The 18,893-nt window shown below is 44.2% G+C and overlaps 3 protein-coding genes across 4 annotated transcripts; 2 read left to right on the top strand and 1 right to left on the bottom strand.

Moving 5' to 3' along the window:
- The first annotated feature begins 403 nt into the window (after positions 1–403).
- On the top strand, positions 404–2,879 carry ssp5 (short spindle 5). The gene has a single exon (XM_020943005.2). It carries the CDS (start codon positions 622–624, stop codon positions 2,755–2,757), a length of 2,136 nt encoding a protein of 711 aa, XP_020798664.2. The 5' UTR covers positions 404–621; the 3' UTR covers positions 2,758–2,879.
- Positions 2,880–8,130: 5,251 nt separating this feature from the next.
- On the top strand, positions 8,131–10,182 carry LOC110176604 (band 7 protein AGAP004871). 2 transcript variants are annotated; one of them, XM_086833215.1, is made up of 5 exons: positions 8,131–8,383; positions 8,444–8,957; positions 9,021–9,186; positions 9,239–9,608; positions 9,660–10,182. In XM_086833215.1, the coding sequence occupies exons 1-5, from the start codon at positions 8,233–8,235 to the stop codon at positions 9,710–9,712; spliced, it is 1,254 nt and encodes a 417-aa protein (XP_086689341.1). In that variant the 5' UTR covers positions 8,131–8,232; the 3' UTR covers positions 9,713–10,182. The 2 variants fall into 2 exon arrangements, with proteins under 2 accessions (XP_086689341.1, XP_020798687.2); XM_020943028.2 differs by lacking the exon at positions 9,660–10,182 and having other exon boundaries at positions 9,244–9,361.
- Positions 10,183–15,621: 5,439 nt separating this feature from the next.
- Positions 15,622–16,857, bottom strand: LOC110176619 (ubiquitin-conjugating enzyme E2 H). The gene is made up of 2 exons (XM_020943044.2): positions 16,731–16,857; positions 15,622–16,673 (listed from the first exon to the last, which is right to left on the bottom strand). The coding sequence occupies exon 2, from the start codon at positions 16,576–16,578 to the stop codon at positions 15,865–15,867; it is 714 nt and encodes a 237-aa protein (XP_020798703.2). The 5' UTR covers positions 16,579–16,673; positions 16,731–16,857; the 3' UTR covers positions 15,622–15,864.
- Between the last annotated feature and the right edge of the window lie 2,036 nt (positions 16,858–18,893).

Consider the following 18,893-nt stretch of genomic DNA (forward strand, 5'->3'; position numbering starts at 1 on the left):
CGACTCCTGGCCCGGCGAGGAACTGCGAACCTCGAAACAAAGAGCAAATGAATGTCCTGACCCGCTCTGATAAACTAATCCATCATTGTCACTTTTCAGGACGGACGATGGAAGCTCCCATATGGGTTTGGGACCGACCACTGAGAAAGATAACTGCAGCAGGAAACAATGCACTGGGAGCTCGTATCCCTGAAGGTCCAGTGGCAACCTGTTGTCTATCGTCCGACTTAATGGCATTTTCATGCTGACTCTGAAGCCGATGCCATAGCAATTGCCTCAATCATCGGTGATTGCCGCTGGACGATAAGTGTTGAGCGTGTCAATTCAGTGTGAATGGATTGAACAATTGATGAGAGAGAGTCTATAATGAGAATGTGGCCTATATCTAGCAGTGAGTCATTCTTGTTTAAAAATATTTCCTATAGCTCTATGTGTTAAAAAGAGTCATCAGAGTTGGCCTTGAAAATGGGCTTTCAATTTAAGGCAACATATTTCAGCTTCTTTTCATATGTTAAAAGCTTTTACACCAAAAGCATTACATCAAAATTTTGAGTAATTTAATATTGATTTTTATCAAAATTTTTAAGTGATTTTAAGGTTTTTCAAAAATTATTTGAAGACATGCGCGACAAGGCAGCACCTGTGGGGGCCACATGGTTCACCAATCTCTCCGACTTCCAGATCCAGGCCATTGGTGACCTCTATTTTGCCATTCGGGATGACGAAGCTCAGGGTTCTGTGTACCGCACTCAGTTCTGTTTGAGTCTCCTGGGCATCACACCGATGGTGAAGACGCGAATGCTCCGGAAGCTGATCTTAGCGTGCCGTTGCAGTGACCTGGCCTTCCTGTACTTCCTACTGGAGGCCTGTTACAAGGGCGCCGGCTTCGAGTACAGCGAACGAATCATTATGTCTGCTATCACTTACCTGGACCTGGAAATGACGATGCGCGAATTGGACCGCATCCTGCCGCCGGGCGTAGAGCGGCTCAACCGGAAGCAGCTTCCAATTCGAACCGGATCGCAATCGATAGCTAAAGAATTTACATGTTCACCGCATTCAATCCACGTTGTCTCCAATCAGACGCCCAAGCCGAAACCCATCCGTTCTCCGTACTTCATGTCGCTGCCAAAACCTAAGGTGCGTGCCACCAATAACTTAGTAAGTCTACCGCCCCGCTTTGTGGTTACCTTTCCCTTCTGGCCGGCGGGGGAGCGCCCCAATTACAAGGTGAACGATGAAAGCCGATGGTTCGCCAATTACAAGTTCCAGCCGGTGCGGCGAATGCTCTTCAAGGTGTTGGGCGATATCATGACCGAGTACTGGACACAGGTGGGTGCGTCAGATGTGGACAAGGCTGCTCCCTTGTGTTTGTTTCACCAGGAGGCGCAACGCGAGGAGCAGCTGGTCAAAGACGAGGCTTTGGTGAAAGCTCATAAGCTCTGCCTATCGCTTGTGGACATTACAACCCGTGAAAATGAAGCCTTAAAGAAACGCATTGTGGCGGAACTGGACAAGGGTATCGAGGATTGCACCTTGCGGTGGCAACGGTTGCGTGGGCGTCATCTCACGGACGTCATGCTCCTGGAGGATCACGACCAGATGTGTGTCATGGGCACGGTGCCCACGGCCACTCAGCCGAATAAGGTGAAGTATATGTTCCACGAGGAGGACATCGCCCTGCTGAATACGTCGCCTAAGATGGACGTTCACGTGATCACTGGCCAAAACACCATTAATAAACTGGAGACAGTAAGGATCTCAGATCCAGAAGACGACATTACCTGCCCAATAGAGCCGAAAGAACAGAAGCCGAAAAGGTGCCCTCCCAGGACTACGGATCAAAAGAAGCCATCGCGGCAAGTGTCCATAACGCCGAAGGCAGTCGACTCAGAATGTGCACGGAGGAACAGGAAGAACAGGAAGCAGGGACGCTTCTTTGAAGCACATCGAGAGAATAGACCATTTGTATATCATTACCACGAAATCGCGCCAAAGGAGGAATATCTCCCACCAAGGGACGTTATCCGGCGGCAGATCATCCGATCGCTTAGGCAGTCGGCAGATAGCTGCGCATCCAGCGAAGATGGTTACAATCCACGGATACAACCGCGGGAGCAGGTAGTGGCCGCTATTGTCCAGTGTGCGGAAGGTATGTGGTTCGGATCTCTGGAGGCGCACCAGCGAAATCAAAAGTCCATCAATTTGAATCAGAACGAATCTGACATACCCTGCAATAAGCCTGCCATCCTGACTTGGACCGAGAAAATAGAGCGCTTTGATCCAGACAACCTCCAGCAGATGAATCGACTGCTCCGCGACGCATTTACCATACTTCGCCAGGATCCGCGGTGCGTCTATGCCGCCTTTCCCGATGCCCACAAGTCAACCGTGATGCTAGAGTGGATCAAGAGGCGATACGGCAAGACCTATAGCCCTAAGGAAATCAGCCAGGCGGTAGAACAAAGTCTTCCCTTCTTCCACCGTGTGGATTGCAAGCTGAGGTTTGTACCCAGTGTCGACACTGAAGGCTTCGGCAACACCGCGTACACCTATGCGGAGCATGGTAGCGCTGTGAAACTGGCCAAGAAATTAAAGTTCAACTACCGCAAGCCGCTCAACGATAAGATCCTTGGCGTGGTTCGCTCCTGCTGGAAGGCCATGAATCCGCACCTCCTCACGGGCAACTCCATGCTGAATAGCTTCTTTGCCTATCTACCCGTTCGCTATGCGGATATGCTGCGTGTGGAAAAATAGCGTGTACAAAATTAAGGAATGCGAATAATTTTACATAGTATGATATTAGTTTTTAAAATTTTAAGTATTGACCAATTTTTAAAGTTCTGTTATTAAAAGTGTTAAATTGTTAGTGTTAAAAACTTTGTTATTTTATTATTTAGTATTGTTTACTTCCATGCCTCAAAGGGAAACGAAACTTGTATACCAAATACTCTTTCTATAAATACTCCATTGAATTATTATTTAAATCAATAGAGACAGGATATACTGAAATGTTGTATCTTTAATCATTTGACACCCGCAGTCACCTAAAATATTGAACATTTTTCACTCAAGTAAAGAATACCATATTAACCTAATTAATGTATACATTACTTTGCACTCAAACACAAAAACACACAGAAACAGTTTCCAAGAAATAATGCATTTTCCTAAGGTTATTAACTTAAATTAGGACGGTATAAAGTTTATTTAGTTTGTACAATAGAAAAATGGGAAATTTAATTAATGAGCAACATACAAATAAGTGGATGGCGTGCCGTGGCCCTGACTGGCATGGCAAGGCATGGCATGTCCTGCCTGGATCCAGGATCGCCGCAAAATTCATTGAAATTACCGAGCGTGAAATGAGCAGCTGTCACATCGGCACAAAGGAGACACACTGAACGAGGCGACTCAGACGAGTCCTGTCCGACATGCAAAGCCAACGGAATCCAACAAAGAACGGAGACACACGGTTTCTGTTCCAAATTTCACACTACAAATTATTTCAGGGGTAAGATTATTCAAATTGTTATTATATTTAGGTAATAAAATTATTATTAAAATATTAAGAGTGCAAAAAATTAAGAAAGATTGAATTGGTTGATCTTTGAGCTTTGAATTTTCTTTTAATTTTTAAATCTTCATTTTTAGATTTCATCAAAGACCTATTTTTCTGGGAGAGTTCCCTAGAGGAAACCCAGAACGACCTGGTGAGCCTGTGTGAAAACGACAAGGATGCGGGAGCATTGTGCGACCCAGACAGACTGCGAATAGCAATTTGAAATTTCATTAAATTTGTCTTTCTGCACACACTCTCCTTTGCCACTTTCGATTTCTTTTTTCGCAACCATTGTTCGGGTGTGGATGTTGGGAAAACAACGAAAAACGCGCCATGGAAATCAGCACAGATGACTTGGTAGCTCCCTGCTAGAGACCACCGAAAATTTCGAATAAATTCAATCATGTCCAAACTGTTTTGGCCCACAGTTTAGGCCATAAATTAGTGGGTGAGTGTGTGTATTGCAAGGGAACGGGAGCTGTTAATTCCCGCAATCAGCAGCGGCATTGTTTGGACCCCGGCATAAATCTGGACAAGCGATAAGTCCATGTCAGGACGAGCATACATACATAAGTATTGCCCAAGCCGGAAATGTCCGTAGTCCGGATAGCGACTTCAAGGAGCCGGAGCAACAAGCGACTGAAAGATAAAATCCCTTTTCTTTCTTTTTTTTGCGTTCCTCGTGCGGATTTGTGCGCTCGCTAAAGTGCAGGAGAGTACAAATGCCGTGACATCCAGACATCGGTGCTTGGGAAAGAGAAAAGGGATGTGGCTGGGAAATACGTAAATTTGCCAAGTGAGTAAAAATGTGAAAATGTGTTGGCATTAACAATGCCAAAGCTGAGCTTAGATAAAACGTGAATGTAAAGAGGATAAGGGCGGAAGGACGATGAGGAGCAGAGAAAGGATGTATAAGTTGGACGGTAGCTTTCAGGTGACCACTCAGTCCACACACACTTTCTTGTGGGTGTAAAAGCATTCACTCAATGCCTGAATGCTTTCAGTCTCGACCAGTGAACGTGCAAATATGTTAGCAGCAATATAGTACAAACAACTGCTTTAATATATATATAGGATTTACTGATCGTTATAATAATACACACTATGGGAAAATCGTTTTTTAAGCTGCCAAAGAAGATGCTTACCATATGGAGTGTAAGAAGCTAAGCCAAAGAAGGACTAAGGACTGCAGTCAGTGCACTTTCTTGGGGCTTTTACTTTCGGTTTATCCTTTGGCAAATGGCTACTGTGGGTATTTTCTGCCATTTTCAATCGCAATTTCACAACCTCCCCCAGAAGTACACCCATGTGCGTGTAAGTAATGCTCCCCCGACCTTGTTAAGACCCAAGTTCTTAGACATGTGTCGCTCGTTGTTCGGCACAATGTTCTGCGTTGTCAGCAAAGTCCTGGCCTTGACTTAATTTATGCTCCGCAGAAGGTTTGCCGATATGCATAAACATGTGTTGGGCGCTCAACTGAGGCGTATAAATGTCTTGCTAATGACACTCAGCCCACTCAACCCCCACACGCATAAGAAAGTCCAATTGTTATTTAAATTGCGTGTTGACTTTGCTTAAAGTCAAACATTCGAACCGGGATTCCGGGAAGGGCTAGCAATTTATGCGATACGGATGCGGATACGGATAGGGATCTGGGGGATTCCTCTGTCGCACCCAAAGGGGAGACTCTCCAACTCGGGTTCTCGGGCTGGGGGCTTGCAGACAATCGACAGTGAAAACTCAGCCAGAAAACCACTAACGAGCACATTTACCCTGCATTTTTTTGCACCACTTTTTAGTGTTGGGTGCCTTGTTGTTTTTTTTTGTTCTTATTTCGCCTATTTCCATTCATGTCTTCCACTTCATTCATTCTTGTGTTTCTGGGTGCTCTCCATTTCAGTCTTTTTTTGGCTTTTGGTTTTCGGTGTTTCTGCGGTCACACACTCCGAATGCATTACCAGCTGCATGTGGCTAAGTGGAAGAGGAAACGGAAGTGGGAGTGGAAGGGTTTCCGGATGAGCACGAGGGCGGTGGCCAGTAAAAATGGGTTCAAAGACCCCTCTTATATACATATATCCTTGTTGAGAGAAGTTTTGCTTTTTTTCTCAGATTTGCTGTTGTGGCATTTCGGAAATATATAAACAAATGTATATATTTTTATATACAAATAACACAGTCAGAGAATGCGAAAGGGTTTCAGGCTAAAATTTAAAGCATACTAGACTTTTTAAAGGCCTTTTTGTATTGTTAAATTTATTTAAAGCTGAAAGAGATCTTTAAAAATGATTATAATTGGCAACAAAGTGTATTAGATCTTCGCTCCAGTAATACCGACTTTCCTTCGTCCTCTTATTTTTGGCCTAGTTATTATTACCGTCCGCGACTGCCTGCTGCTGTTGGTCGGAACTCCATTTGGCACTCGTTTCATTAGCTTGTGGCCAGACTGAGGCCACTTGCAGTCTGACCAACCGACAGCCGCCAAAAGCCGGGCTGAAACCAGTCAATTTTCTGGCTTAAAGCGCCCGATTCTCACTCGGACACGCAACTAATGCTGCTATCAAATTATTTCGGCATTTTTGGTTCGGAAAAAAGTTAGCAATCAATTCGAAAATTGTTTTTTTTTGTTCCTAATTAGATTTTTGCCGAGTAAAATCGTTAAATCGTATTTCATGTTAATTTGAAAATTCCCTAGAATCAGCGAGCCCTGGGCCCCGGCAAACTGTCGATGGGAATAAAATAAACCAATTTCCCCATCGTCGCATTGCAGAAGGTTTCCTGTTCTGAATGGACTTGGATCCGGGAGGGGTCAGGGGGTCCGACCGCAGACGCGGATGTGTGTGTGTGTGTGTGCCGAAATTTGGCATGAAAATGAAAATGAAAACGAAAAGGAAAACTTTTGGTGCCGCCACCCAACCCAACTTGGGCGCGACCCAAACCAAAAGTTGTGTAAATGTGCGGGATTTGAGTCGGGAAAGCATAAATTTCAATACGGCCAAAATGTCACGCTTCCGCGCCCCGAAAAGCTAACCAGAAAGCCGAAACCCAGGCTGGCAAATTAAAATAGAAACAATTTGGAGCGGTTTTTAGGACCTGCTGCGCTCCTCGGCTGTAACTATTTGCCGGTGCACGTTTTAACCCAATTTTCGTTGCTCGCCCAGCCACGTGGCTTTTAATTGAGCTCCGACCGTCAGTCACATCTAATTATAATTGCCCACGATGGGTGTTCCTCCGTTCATTCACTCCTGCACACCTTCTGCTCCTCCACCACTGCATCCCTACCTGTGCTGGTCTTCTTTTGGCCAAGGTAATATTTCAATGTTATCGTGCCAGTCATCGTCACGTTCACGCCCGCCAGGTATTATCATCGGAAGAAGCCTTCTCACCAGGCAACCACCCTTCCTGTTCCTGTTCCCGTTCCCGTTCCTGCTTGTCGTCCTCATCCGCGTCCTGTTCCGACCACTTTCTCTACTTGGGCAGGCTTTCGCTGTCGCCTCTGGAGGCCTCACAAAGGCCACGGCAAGGAGCCGACGACTGGCTTTTGTAACTGAAATTAGGAGCTCTTCGTGTTGGGTTCATTTTTCCATGTCAGATTTTGACACTTTTGACGCGGTTGGCCTGGCCTAGGGTACAGTGCGTTTCGCAGCCATATGCCTTATAGCAATATGCAATTTATTATAATATTTTATGTGCATGCTTGTATAGACAAAAGCTATAAATATAGTGAAGGAGTCATTTCCGACCCTATAAATCCTATATATTATTGATCAGAATTAACTGAAGATTCTATTTAGCCATGTCCGATCAAAATTTGAATTTTTAAAAATTTTTTCAAAATTTGTAAACTGTATTACATCGCTAAAATTGTCAAAAGTTGGGAAAATTTTTATTTTTTTTTAAACTTTAAACTGAGTATGCAGATTTATTAACCTTATACAAATTAAAATAGGAACGTTTTCCGAATTATAATAAATGCAGTTTTGGCTAAGTTATGATCGATCAAAATTTGGCAAACTGATTTAATTGCAAACTGCAACGAGATATAATCTTCGATCTTAGCTTTTTTTTGATATAGCATCAATTACTATCTTAATCATGGCCTTTATTTAAGAATTCTAGATTTGTATGTACAAATACATTTCGGTTTTATGCGCGAAACAGGGGGTTAATTGGGGGAGCATTATCCGTATAAGAATTAGTATTTATTGGAGAATAAATATTTCTAGTGCAATCGCGTTTACTTAAAATTTCCACAGCCAAGGACAAACCGTATTTCCTTTACCTTCCGATCCCTCATTGCGCATTCAGACCTTTTTCCCACTGCCACTGCCTGAGTATTCGCCGGGAAAAAAGTGGTTTGCTTATAAGCAGAGTAATGTGCACTTTTGGGGTTTTTGCGGGTTGACAGTGAATGGGGCTGCAGTTGAGCTTTTCTCGTTGGAAAAGGGAAATTTATGAGTACTTGCGGCAAATGTGCATTCCCCTGCAACCCCCCCTTCCATTCACATTCGCAGTCTCACTAGCTTGCATGAAAATAAATGAGAAAATTCATGGAAGTGAATATTCTTGTTTGAGAGCCTTTTGTTATTTTATCAAAAAGGATAGATTTTTATTACAAACACCACATATATTTTTAGGTTCAGAGTTTCAAATAGTTATACATTTTTTTCGTTATGAGCAATCCGGACGAAAGTAAGCCACTTGCCGGCACAGAGCCACCGAAGGCTCCGCCAAATGAAGGCCAAGAAACGTCTATCTTCCGACGACCCTCAAATAATGACGGCAGCAGCCGGAAACCGCCACCAAGTCGGTACATTCAGACCAGTAAGAAAAGCTTAAAGAACTAACTCAAACTTAATGCTAATCAGTCCATGCCTTCTTTAGCCGAGGAGGACAAGTCTTCTGCTTTCGAGAAGTTTGCAGTGTTCTTTTGCTGGCTCTTTGTGGTTCTGTTCTTTCCCTTGTCGCTGTGCTGTTGTATCATCGTTGTTCCCGAGTACATCCGTCTGATCATCCTCCGCCTGGGACGGCTCCGTAAGGGGGCCAAGGGTCCCGGATTGGTGTTTCACCTGCCGTGCATTGATGATGTCCAGGCGGTGGATATGCGTACTGATGTCCACAAAGTTTGGCCACAGGATGTGCTCACCAAGGATTCGGTAACGATCACCGTAAACGCCGTCATCTACTATTGTATCTATGATGCCATCGACTCTATCATCCAAGTGGACAATGTTAACGAGGCCACCTTGATGATTGCCAAAGTTACACTCCGGAACATCGTCGGCTCCAAGACTCTCAACGTCCTGCTGACCTCCAGGCAGGCCCTCTCCCGCGAGATCCTGCATGCGGTCGCTGAGATCACAGCCCGTTGGGGTGTGCGTATGGAACGGGTAGATTTGTAAGCATATTTATTGGCATCATTCTAGCAAACATTATTATTTTGAATGGTGTTTCTACATAGAATGGATATTATATTGCCGGCCAGTCTGGAGCGATCCCTGGCCAGCGAGGCAGAGGCTATAAGGGAAGCTCGTGCCAAGATCATTTTGGCAGAGGGTGAGCTTAAGGCCTCCAAGGCCCTAAAAGAGGCCTCCGATGTGATGGCCCAGAACAAGATCACTCTACAGGTAAACTTCAGAGGTCTTATATAGAATGGATTATGAGTATCCTATGACTTAGCTAAGGCATCTGCAAATCCTATCCTCGATTGCCACTGAGCGAAGGGTCAGAATTATTTACCCCATACCAATGGAAATAATGGAGCCTTTTATGGATTCAAGTAAGCGAAGAGCAGGTGGAGGCAGTGGAGGCGCCGGTGCTGATGATAGTGGGGGTGCTGGGGGCAGTGGCGGTGCAGGTGGAAGTGGCAGCTCCGGAGAAAGTGGCGGTGGAGGGAATATCCTATCAAATTTCTTCATTGGCGGCAGGTCGAAGGCCAAGTCCAGCGGTAAGGATGCTGCAGAGCTAAAAAGCCATGACGAGCCAGGCTCTTTACAGGCTGTAGTACCAGAACCTTATTCCTCTACAGCAACTAATCCAAGGACCTCGTGTAAGTATTCTTGATTCTTTTTTTGATTGAATGTTTCTATCCTTTCTTCAGTTGTCGCTGTAGATATGGATCGAATTCGGAGAATTCCTTCTAGTTTGTTGTAAACCTATTGTATTCAGAAAATATCTCCTACAAATTTCTCTCAAATTTAATGTGAAGTGGCGCAATGGCAGGAGGAGAACACCACTGGTAGCCAAAATTTCAGGTCCAGTGGGGCGCCCTGACGTTTATGGACCTACAATCTTATCGGAACTTCCTGCGAGTTCGCTGGTAATCAGCCAGCGGCTGGCAATATCCTGACAGCAGGACAATGGGACGTGGCAAGGCCAAGCGTGAAATGAGCAACAGTCACGTCAGCCGAACAGGGCCACGAACTTGATTGAGGGCATTATCCTTGCTATTCACTCACCGGAGCGACATTGACACTGCCACTGAATGGCCTCCGAGCGGTTTTTTTTTGTGACGTGATAAAAAATAGATGAATACGTGGTATTTTTCATTCGCTCAGCCTGACAGCGTCCCGGGTGGCAATTTATCACTTTTAATAAATTGGCAGTTTTCGAGTCGATACTTCTATGACGGTGTTAAATATGGCTAATCCTCTATCAGTAAAAATAGCTCTTGAATATGGAATGCGGCACCGGTCAGTAAAATTTATGGCACGCCTGTCGACATTCCTGAAGTGATAATTGAATTAGAAATTAGAAATTCCAAAGTCCCTAGAAGTACAGAGGCAATTGTCAAGCGCTCACCAATTAAATTACAATTATTACTCAACATTTCTGAGATTAACATTATGAATTGGCTCAACTTTGCACATTTATTATTTAATTTGCACAAGGCTAAAAGTTGCCACAAAGTGGAGCTAGACGTGGCAGGGTGTGGCAGGGTGTTAATGTACTTCATCGTACGGCTGTGCACGTGTTGAAGCTACGCCCCGTAAATTAGCAACGGAAGTTTTTGAGCTAATGTGCAAGAAATGGCAAAGAAATCAAAGGAAGAGTTAGCATTGCTCACCCAACATAGGTGCGGCCTTAAAAGTAGCACAAAATGGAAATTTCAAAAACCTGATATTCTGTCATTTATTAAATACTTCACCTTGTATCAATTAACATAAAGCGTAAAATAATACGCACTTTTCGTTCATAATTTAGTTTACAATTTAAAGTTTCGATATCGCGAGTAGGCATATACATGGCGTATGAGTAATTGAAAAACCTGATATTTAGCAATTTTGTAAAATAAAACGCACTTCTCCGCTCATTCTCCTATTATAATTTATATTTGTTGAAGCAATTAAGCAGGAGTTTAGATAACAAATATAACTCTTGGATAGCATTTTGAGCTGGCACACATGGCGTATGAGTAATTAGCATTCGCTGCTTTAAGGCACTTCTACTACAATCAAAAGCCTAAAATAGCTCCCGGGGCTAGACATTAAGTTAAATACAATAAATCCATTATTAGCCAGATTCAGTTCGAGTTAGTTTATAAAGTTAATACGACCAGCGCTGGGATGTATGCTATGAAATTATGCACACATCTGGGCAAAGAAGTACACTCAACTATAGAAAGTTTTCGATGCTTGATGCTCCGGGGTCCTTGACTCCAGACCTTTTGCCTTTTTCTGGCACATCGTTAGCGCGACTTTTGTCGGGTGTGTGGGTGGGTGCGGGTGGTTGAGCCCGGAGCGTAACTTTGTCCCTGTTTGTGTTTGTTCTGTGGGCGAGCGTGCGTAAGTTTGGCTGCGTGCTCATTGCTCACTCTCGGTGCGTGTTCGAGCACACACAGAGGCAGAGTTACCTGTGCCCACCTGTTCTGCATGTACGTGTTTATCCAGCCAGGCTGACTGACTGTGTGTGTGTATTCTTGAGTCGGCAGCTGCTATTTGCCCGCTGCAGCAATGCAAATTCTGATTTGATTTATGCAAATGGTACATGAGGAAGGGGGAGCAGCTTGCCTGCTCCTGGCAGCCTGTGTTTGCACTTGCCACTCGCGCCAAGTGGCCAGCAGCAGCAGCAGTGTAAGCAGCAGCCAAATAAGCAATCTCCCATGAGTGGGTGCAGTCGGAGCACAAAGGTCCCACAAATTTCCCCACCCGAAGGAGAGATTCTTTAATTCGCATTTAAACAAAACGCTGACAAATGCCATTGGATTTGGCATGTTTGGCTTCTCTTGCTTTTGGCTTGCACTTGACATTTGCTCATTTCAGTTGACCATCTCCCATGTCAACCCCAGCTCCCCATGTCGTACACTGAAAACCTGCAAAAAGAGGAAGCAAATGACAGCAGTTGCTGTGAATATTTTTTTGTCAGTACTTCCTCTACAGAAAAAGAATGAATTTCTTTCTTGATTTAAACTAAAACCACGTTCACCGAGAATCAAATGGAAATTTAGAGTGGCTGTTTCTCTGCCTGTAACTCCACTGGCCTCGCAATCATCCGGACTCGCTCCGGTTGACATATGTGGCACTGTGACCGTAAATGTTCTGCCATCTGTTAACCCGGAGACAGACTCGGTCCCGGAGAAGGGGCTAACGGGGATCCGTGAGCTGGGGTACCAGGGGTTTCAGCTGTCACTCAGATCCCTATGCTTTGGTTTAAGCATTTCCTCCTTTTTTAGCTTATCCCACTGTGACCTCAGGGCCGGGATTTTGCTTTTTGGGGATTTTATTGACTCGGCGAAGGAGCGGGAAATGCGCCTTTCTCTCTCTGTCTCTTGCTACTTTTTCGCTTTCATGTTTGTCATTGTCAATCTCATTTATCGACATCCGTTTAATGTCCAGCAATTTGAATGGGGCAGACCTGTGTGCCATTCAGTGCCTTACTTTATCATTCGCATTCCAGTTCAAGGTTGGATCCGATTTTCTGTAGCCCTTCATTGAAGGTTGTCTTACATCCGTTTAGGTTTAGTAAGTAGCTAGATTGATGACTTTTATCGGGGGAAAAAGAAAAGAGGATTTCGATTTTTGAAGAGAATCCCTCATCTTTAATCAGGGCAGCATCGTTTTTTCGTAACCTTGATGGCCAAGTTAATATTCGAATGCAGTTTTGTCTTACCAATAAATATACATAAATAGAAATAAATAAATAGAAATGAATACATGTTACAAATTATCAATCTTGTTGTTCAACAAAGCCAGTTTCATATTTAACTACTCAGTTTAGTATTCACGACCAGCTCCCTTAAGATGCCTTAGCCTTAAGAAAACCTCAAGTGCCGCCCTGACAAAGGTGTCTGCTGGCAAACAATCCACCTAGGAGGTAGTTCCTTAAATTGGCAGTGGGAATGAATTTCTCTGAACCTGCCGAACAAAAACATTCTCAGCTAAACAAGCTGTAAGCTGCCTGGTAATTGAAGCTGCATTGTTTGGCACATGTCCAAAGGAGGCTCCAATCCAGGTATTGCACATTCCCAGCCTCAGAGCTGGAGCAGGAGCAAAAGGAGGGGCAGGAAGGAGGCCACAATTGTGTAGGCAAACAATGGGGAACCGCAGGAGAATCCCGCCGAGTGGAGATTGAGGCTGGGACCAACTTGGGCTTGTGAAAATTAACAAGACATTTATGCGGGGACACATACACAAAGGTGCGCCGACTTCGACAATCGTATCCGCATCTGCCTGACACAGGACTGTTTTGGCATAAATTAGCTGGGACAGGAATGTGGGGCACAGAGCGGAATACGAGAGACCCTCCGTGGAACCTGAACACATGTCCTTCGGTTGTCAAACAGGCAGAAAGAAATAACTTGCAAACACTTCCCGGACAAACCCCTTGGCCAGGAGCTGAAATGCGAACCGAGCAAGGAAACCGAAATGCAAATTGCGTGTCGCAAAGTTGGCAGTCATAACTAACTCGGCCAAGACGGCGACTGAAATTTGTTTGCCAACAAACGGGAAGCTGGAGCTCCAGCCCTTAATGAGCACAGGGGCTGTGGGGAAGCGTTCCCTTTACGGGATTGTAAGGTAATGTTGGCTGAAACTTTCCATCAAGTGCCTTTCCTCCCTCATGCCTTCCATTCCAAGTCACGCCGAAATTGTCAACAGCCGAGGATTTGGCGTGAGTTCCGTTGGGAGAAGAGAAAACCAGCGCGAGAAAAAGGGGCCGAGCTCCGTGGGAACTTCAGTTTCATTAACTAAGTGCTCCATACCAATTAAGTTTTGTGCATTTTGGAATAATATAAATTAATTAGAATATGCTAATGAGGCCAGTCCCCGCCTGCCATTACCGTGCATGGCCAACTGAGCCATGCTCGCCTCGCTGCGAGTCAATTGACTTGAATAAATTAGCGCCAGCGGATGCAGGCTCAAAGTCAGTACAGTTGGCTTTAACCGTCTATTGACCCGGTCTTCATTTTCCATTCGTCCCTTCAAGGAGCATTTTCTATTCAAGTGCTCTGCACAAATATAGGCTGCTTAAGTCAGAGGCTTTCCCATCAAGGCACATAAATGTCAAGAGTCTAGACAGTTGGCCACCCAAGGAGATAGCAAAGTAAAGATTTGATCGAATTTAATGATTATTTAGCAGTTTAAATATGCCGAAACTAAAAAGCCCCCTGGGTACGCATCAATCATGGTAAAGATCTCAAGTGTTTTAGTAATTTGCTTTCATAAAACCGGTAATTCAGTGTCCCCCTCCCATCTGTCAGTTTTTGCTTCACCTCATCGATGTCATTAGTTTTAAGCGCCCGGGGACTACAAAACACATTTACTGGCATATATCTGTTAAGTTGTCAACTCATCCTTCAGCAATCTTTAAGCACGCCACGTGTTTGATGTCCCCGATGAGCAGAGACGATCTGCCTCTGACTGCAACTCCCATTCATTTCCATCGAATGCCTCACTAAAGACATCGTTTCGTTGTGGAAATGTGTAGATATAGTCATTCAGATCCGAAAATGGCAACGACTATTGCATAAATTCGGGGCCCGAGAGGCATTGGGCCACGTCGTATTCTAATTCGATGATGGCAGCACACGCAGACAGGCATTCGACCTGGCCGGAACCCCTACTCCTTCGCCTCGCCTGGCCCGGATTGTCTGCGCAGCTGTCTGGAACAGTGCACTCCCACGCATTGGCAATGGCAAACCGGTCTCTGGCCTGAAATTGCCAGGAAGGAAGGAAGGTGGCCAGCCAGTGAGTCAGTCAGTCAGTCAGTCAGGCACCATTTGGATTCCGACCAGACCAAGCAGCAGGCGTCAATAAAGCCAACTTCACGTAGATGTGCTCTGCTTCTGGCTGCAATCGCATTAAACCATTTTCGGGGACAGGCAGACAAATTGTCGTCTGTTTTTTTTCCTCCTCTCCTGAAGATATTGATTTGTCTGCAATACGAAATTTCCTTAGAATTTGGCAAATAGCAAATAAAGTTTGTAGTCGAAAATCCACTTGTTAGTCAAGGGAAAATCAATTAATTAGTGAAAGAAAATTCATTTGAAGACGGTTCAAGTTTGTTATGACTGCGAGTCCCTCCTCTTGGGCACTAAAAATTAATTGTGTTTAAATAATTATCACAATTAAATCCTTGTTGGCACATGACTGCACTTAATCCCCATTGTTTGTCGGTCGGCAAAGTAGTTTCCACTTGTTGTCCTCCCATATCCTGGCCAGACTCTTCCCTTCACTTTCAGCCTAATCAGACAAATTGATCAGAAATCAGCACCTGCTTAAGGCCCATTTGGGAAGTGTTGAGTGAAGTTGACATCAGTCTCAATTAAGGCCAGTGAATCCGTAATTATCCGTAATGGAGCAAAATTAATTTCTTATCGGAACATTACGGCAATATGGCCTCATCTGGCTCGACACAATTAAGGTTCGCAATTAAATTACAAACAACACCCAGCTTCATTCACATTTTACAAGCTATAAAACTTTGTTATTGCTATGAATCATGAATTTGAATTTGTTGTAAATCAGAAATTTAAATCCAAGAAGACGCAATTAAGACACACATTTTGGCTTTTGATTTAGGGAAATTCGAAATGGTTGTTCTTCTGTAAATAAATAAAATGCAGATTTAGCTTAACATACTTTATTCCCGATGCCTTTTAATAATTCAACATTTATAATAATTTAAGTTTCACCCGTAAATTCTTCGGTTGGGCTAAGTCTAACTAGCTTAATGGAACATTCCAAAGATTCCCGCAACAGGGGGGAAACAAGATGAAAAATTATATTTACAATTTAGCGAATTTGTCCATATACAAACCAAGGCACAAAAGAAAAAACGAAAGCAGTGGAATGCTTAGTTTTTCGTTTTCAACAGTTGCTCCCAGCAGCAGCGGCATCACCAGCTCCAGGGCCAGGAGCGGGACCATCTTCCGGATCAGGAGCATTTCCAGAACCACCACCAGAAGCCCTATCACCAGCTCCGGCTCCAGATCCAGCTTGATCGCCCTCCTCATCGTCATTGTCCTCGTCCGACAAAAGATCGGACAGACTTAGGTCCGAGGAATGCTTCTCGAGTCCCTCCTCGACCAGGTTACGTGGATTGGTGGCCACAGGCAGGGCGTACATCTTCACACAGACCAGGACGTGCTCGCGAAAGAGCTGCTCCGAGTGCTTCATGATGGCGGCGGCCCGGTGATTGAGCGGATCATGCGGATTCGGGTGGCGCAACAGTTGCGGCAGGAAGGTGTCGAAGATATTGACCAGGTCATAGCTGGCCGACCAGGCCTGCTTAAAGGCATTCAAGCAGACAAGTCCCGATGTGAACTCAATGTTCGGATGCAGAATCTTGGTGACGAAGCGGACGCGCGGAGCCTTAAGCGGATATTCCTGCGGCATGGACAAGTTGACGGTCCAAACGCCGCCCTGGTAGATACTGCCCAGTGGCCCTTCGAATCGCACATTCAGGTTGGCCATGTTGTCATCTGCCACGATGTGGTAGCCCGAGGCCAGGAGCCGGTTCACGTCCCGGAGCAGGCGCCGCCCTGCCATTGGCGACGTTGTGCTCACTACCGCGTTGGCCATCGGTATCCTGGCGTCCTGTGCTGTTTCCGAGTCGGAACTACTGGGATTTGGAGTGCACTTGTCTGCTACACAGAGGTACCTTCAGAACTATGCATCTGGTGGAGTTATTTTGCATTATTTTCTATCCATGTGCAAATGCATTCAATACTTACACATTAAAGGAAACCAGAATTTTGTTGATTTTTCATTGAAATTTTCTATAAAACATAGAATCAGAGCCTACTTCAGCCTGGGAGGCATATATTTGGGTTTCGAGCAAGGCCTGGAAAAAAAATCTCCCTGCGATGGGAAAATTTCGTTTTTCCAAAGAAAATATAAAAATTTAAGCAAACAAATCTGTAGTTGGTATTACCAAAAAGATAAATGATAAAAAATGTAAGATTATGCCTTCGAGTGAAATTGTGCAGTCCATGATGCTAAATCAAAATATTTTAGATAAATAAGCAACAAAAATATCAAGGATATATATCAAGTTTCAGTCTTTGTTAACATCAAATAAACTTTTTAGCTTTTCAACTTAATAATAGGAAATGTATCTATATACATTAAAATGTAGAGGTCAAATTGACAATTTATCACCGATTGAGGACAAAGTTAACCCAGAAATGGAAAGTCGTGAAAGTGAAAGTAAAAACAAAGTTCTAATTTATTTATTTTTACCCTTTTCTAGTGTACTTCCCTTTGCATTTTTTCGACCGTGTCGCACTGCGTCTAAGCGGATTTTGGCACTGGGCCGAGTGTTCATTAATTGGGCGTGGGTCAGATGGTCTGTGGAAAAAAGTTTTGGCCATACTGCCAACTGCTTGTAATTGGGCATCGGGGAGGGCGCTGGTTACATCCCAGGACGGGATGGGATGTCCTTGTGGCACCGAGCTGAATGCATTCCTGATTGCTGGCCATAAATCAAAGATCGTCTGCTGCCGTTTCCATAAAGGATGCTGCGATAACTCCGACGGGCGGACCGATGCGGAGTGCATTAAAGTTAAATGGACTCGGACTAAATGCTGCAAATTGCTGCCATAACCAACAGTCATGGATACACAGTAGGAGCGTGTATCTGCGTATCTGTACGTGTATCTGTAGCTACAGCCTGCACACTCCCATTTGTATCTGTATCTGTATCTGTATCTGTATCTGTGCATCTGCTACAATGGCTCGAGCTGAAACAATGGTAAATAACGACTAGAAAATTGTAAAAAATGTTGACAATGTTTCTCATGGCTGGAAAATCCTTTTGGCCCGGAGCTTTATTTTTAGTGCGACAGTAAATGCGTCACTCCCTATCTCTGTCTCCATATCTCCCTCTCTATCCCGGTTCCACTAGCCGTCTCTTTCGCTCCCTCTCTCCCTCTCTCTGTCTGAGTCTGGAATGCGCTTTGTGCAGTTTTCACAGTTGAGTGCGCTCATTGTTTTCGCTGTCAGCGAGCGGCGCGTCGACAATGAATAATTAGAATTTTGTTGAAGGTCCATTGCTCATTTCCCCATCCCCCATTTATTACCCAACAACAAGAAAAAAAGAAAAAACCCCCCTAACGCCGCGTAAAACACCACGCCAGTGTTTGCCAGGGCCAATTCATGCGACTTTTAATTTGCCGGCCATGGCAGCGACAGCAAATCAAACAAAAGCGTTTCAGGATTACGCCCGAAAGCCCTTCGGAAATCTAAAATGGGGTTTGCCAGCAAAGGTCACCAAATTTTCAATAATCTATATTTGGGTGATCGGTTCGATTGAGCTGGCCGTTGCCATGGTGCCAATTTTCCTAGTTGAATGATTCTTGTTATTGCAATTTTTCAACGATTTATTTTGATATGAATTATTGAATTATAAATGCTATGAAGAATTTTTTCTTATTTTACAGAAGTTACATGATTTAAACAGTTAAATATAACTCCTTTAATACATTTCAAAGTTCTGACCAAAATTATAATACCCTTCAGGGATACCCAAGCTATAAAAGTAGGCAATTGGCTTTATTTCTGATACCTTTAATTCCCATAAATGTAATTTCCCAAAGTATAGAATAAGCTTTATACATTTTCAACATTGAATTTCAAGGCTTGCCATCTCGTTATGGAATTTATTCACCAATTTTCACTTGAATCTCAGTAGAGAAGTGGCGCGACTTCAATGTGATTTTGGAGTGCATAAATAAAATCTGGAATAGATGCCATTAAGAGCATTTTAGCCCCCATTAAAGCAATATGGAAACCCCGACCAGGACCCCATCGCAGACTATTATGCCAAGAAATACGATTATCGCGTAAAATTAACGCGAAATTAATGCAAACTACGCGCGCCGTGCCGCGGATGAGTC

The sequence above is a fragment of the Drosophila serrata genome, unplaced genomic scaffold (genome assembly GCF_035046125.1).
Source record: "Drosophila serrata isolate PLE 108 unplaced genomic scaffold, ASM3504612v1 contig_30, whole genome shotgun sequence".
In the NCBI taxonomy this organism is placed as follows: Eukaryota; Metazoa; Arthropoda; class Insecta; order Diptera; family Drosophilidae; genus Drosophila; species Drosophila serrata.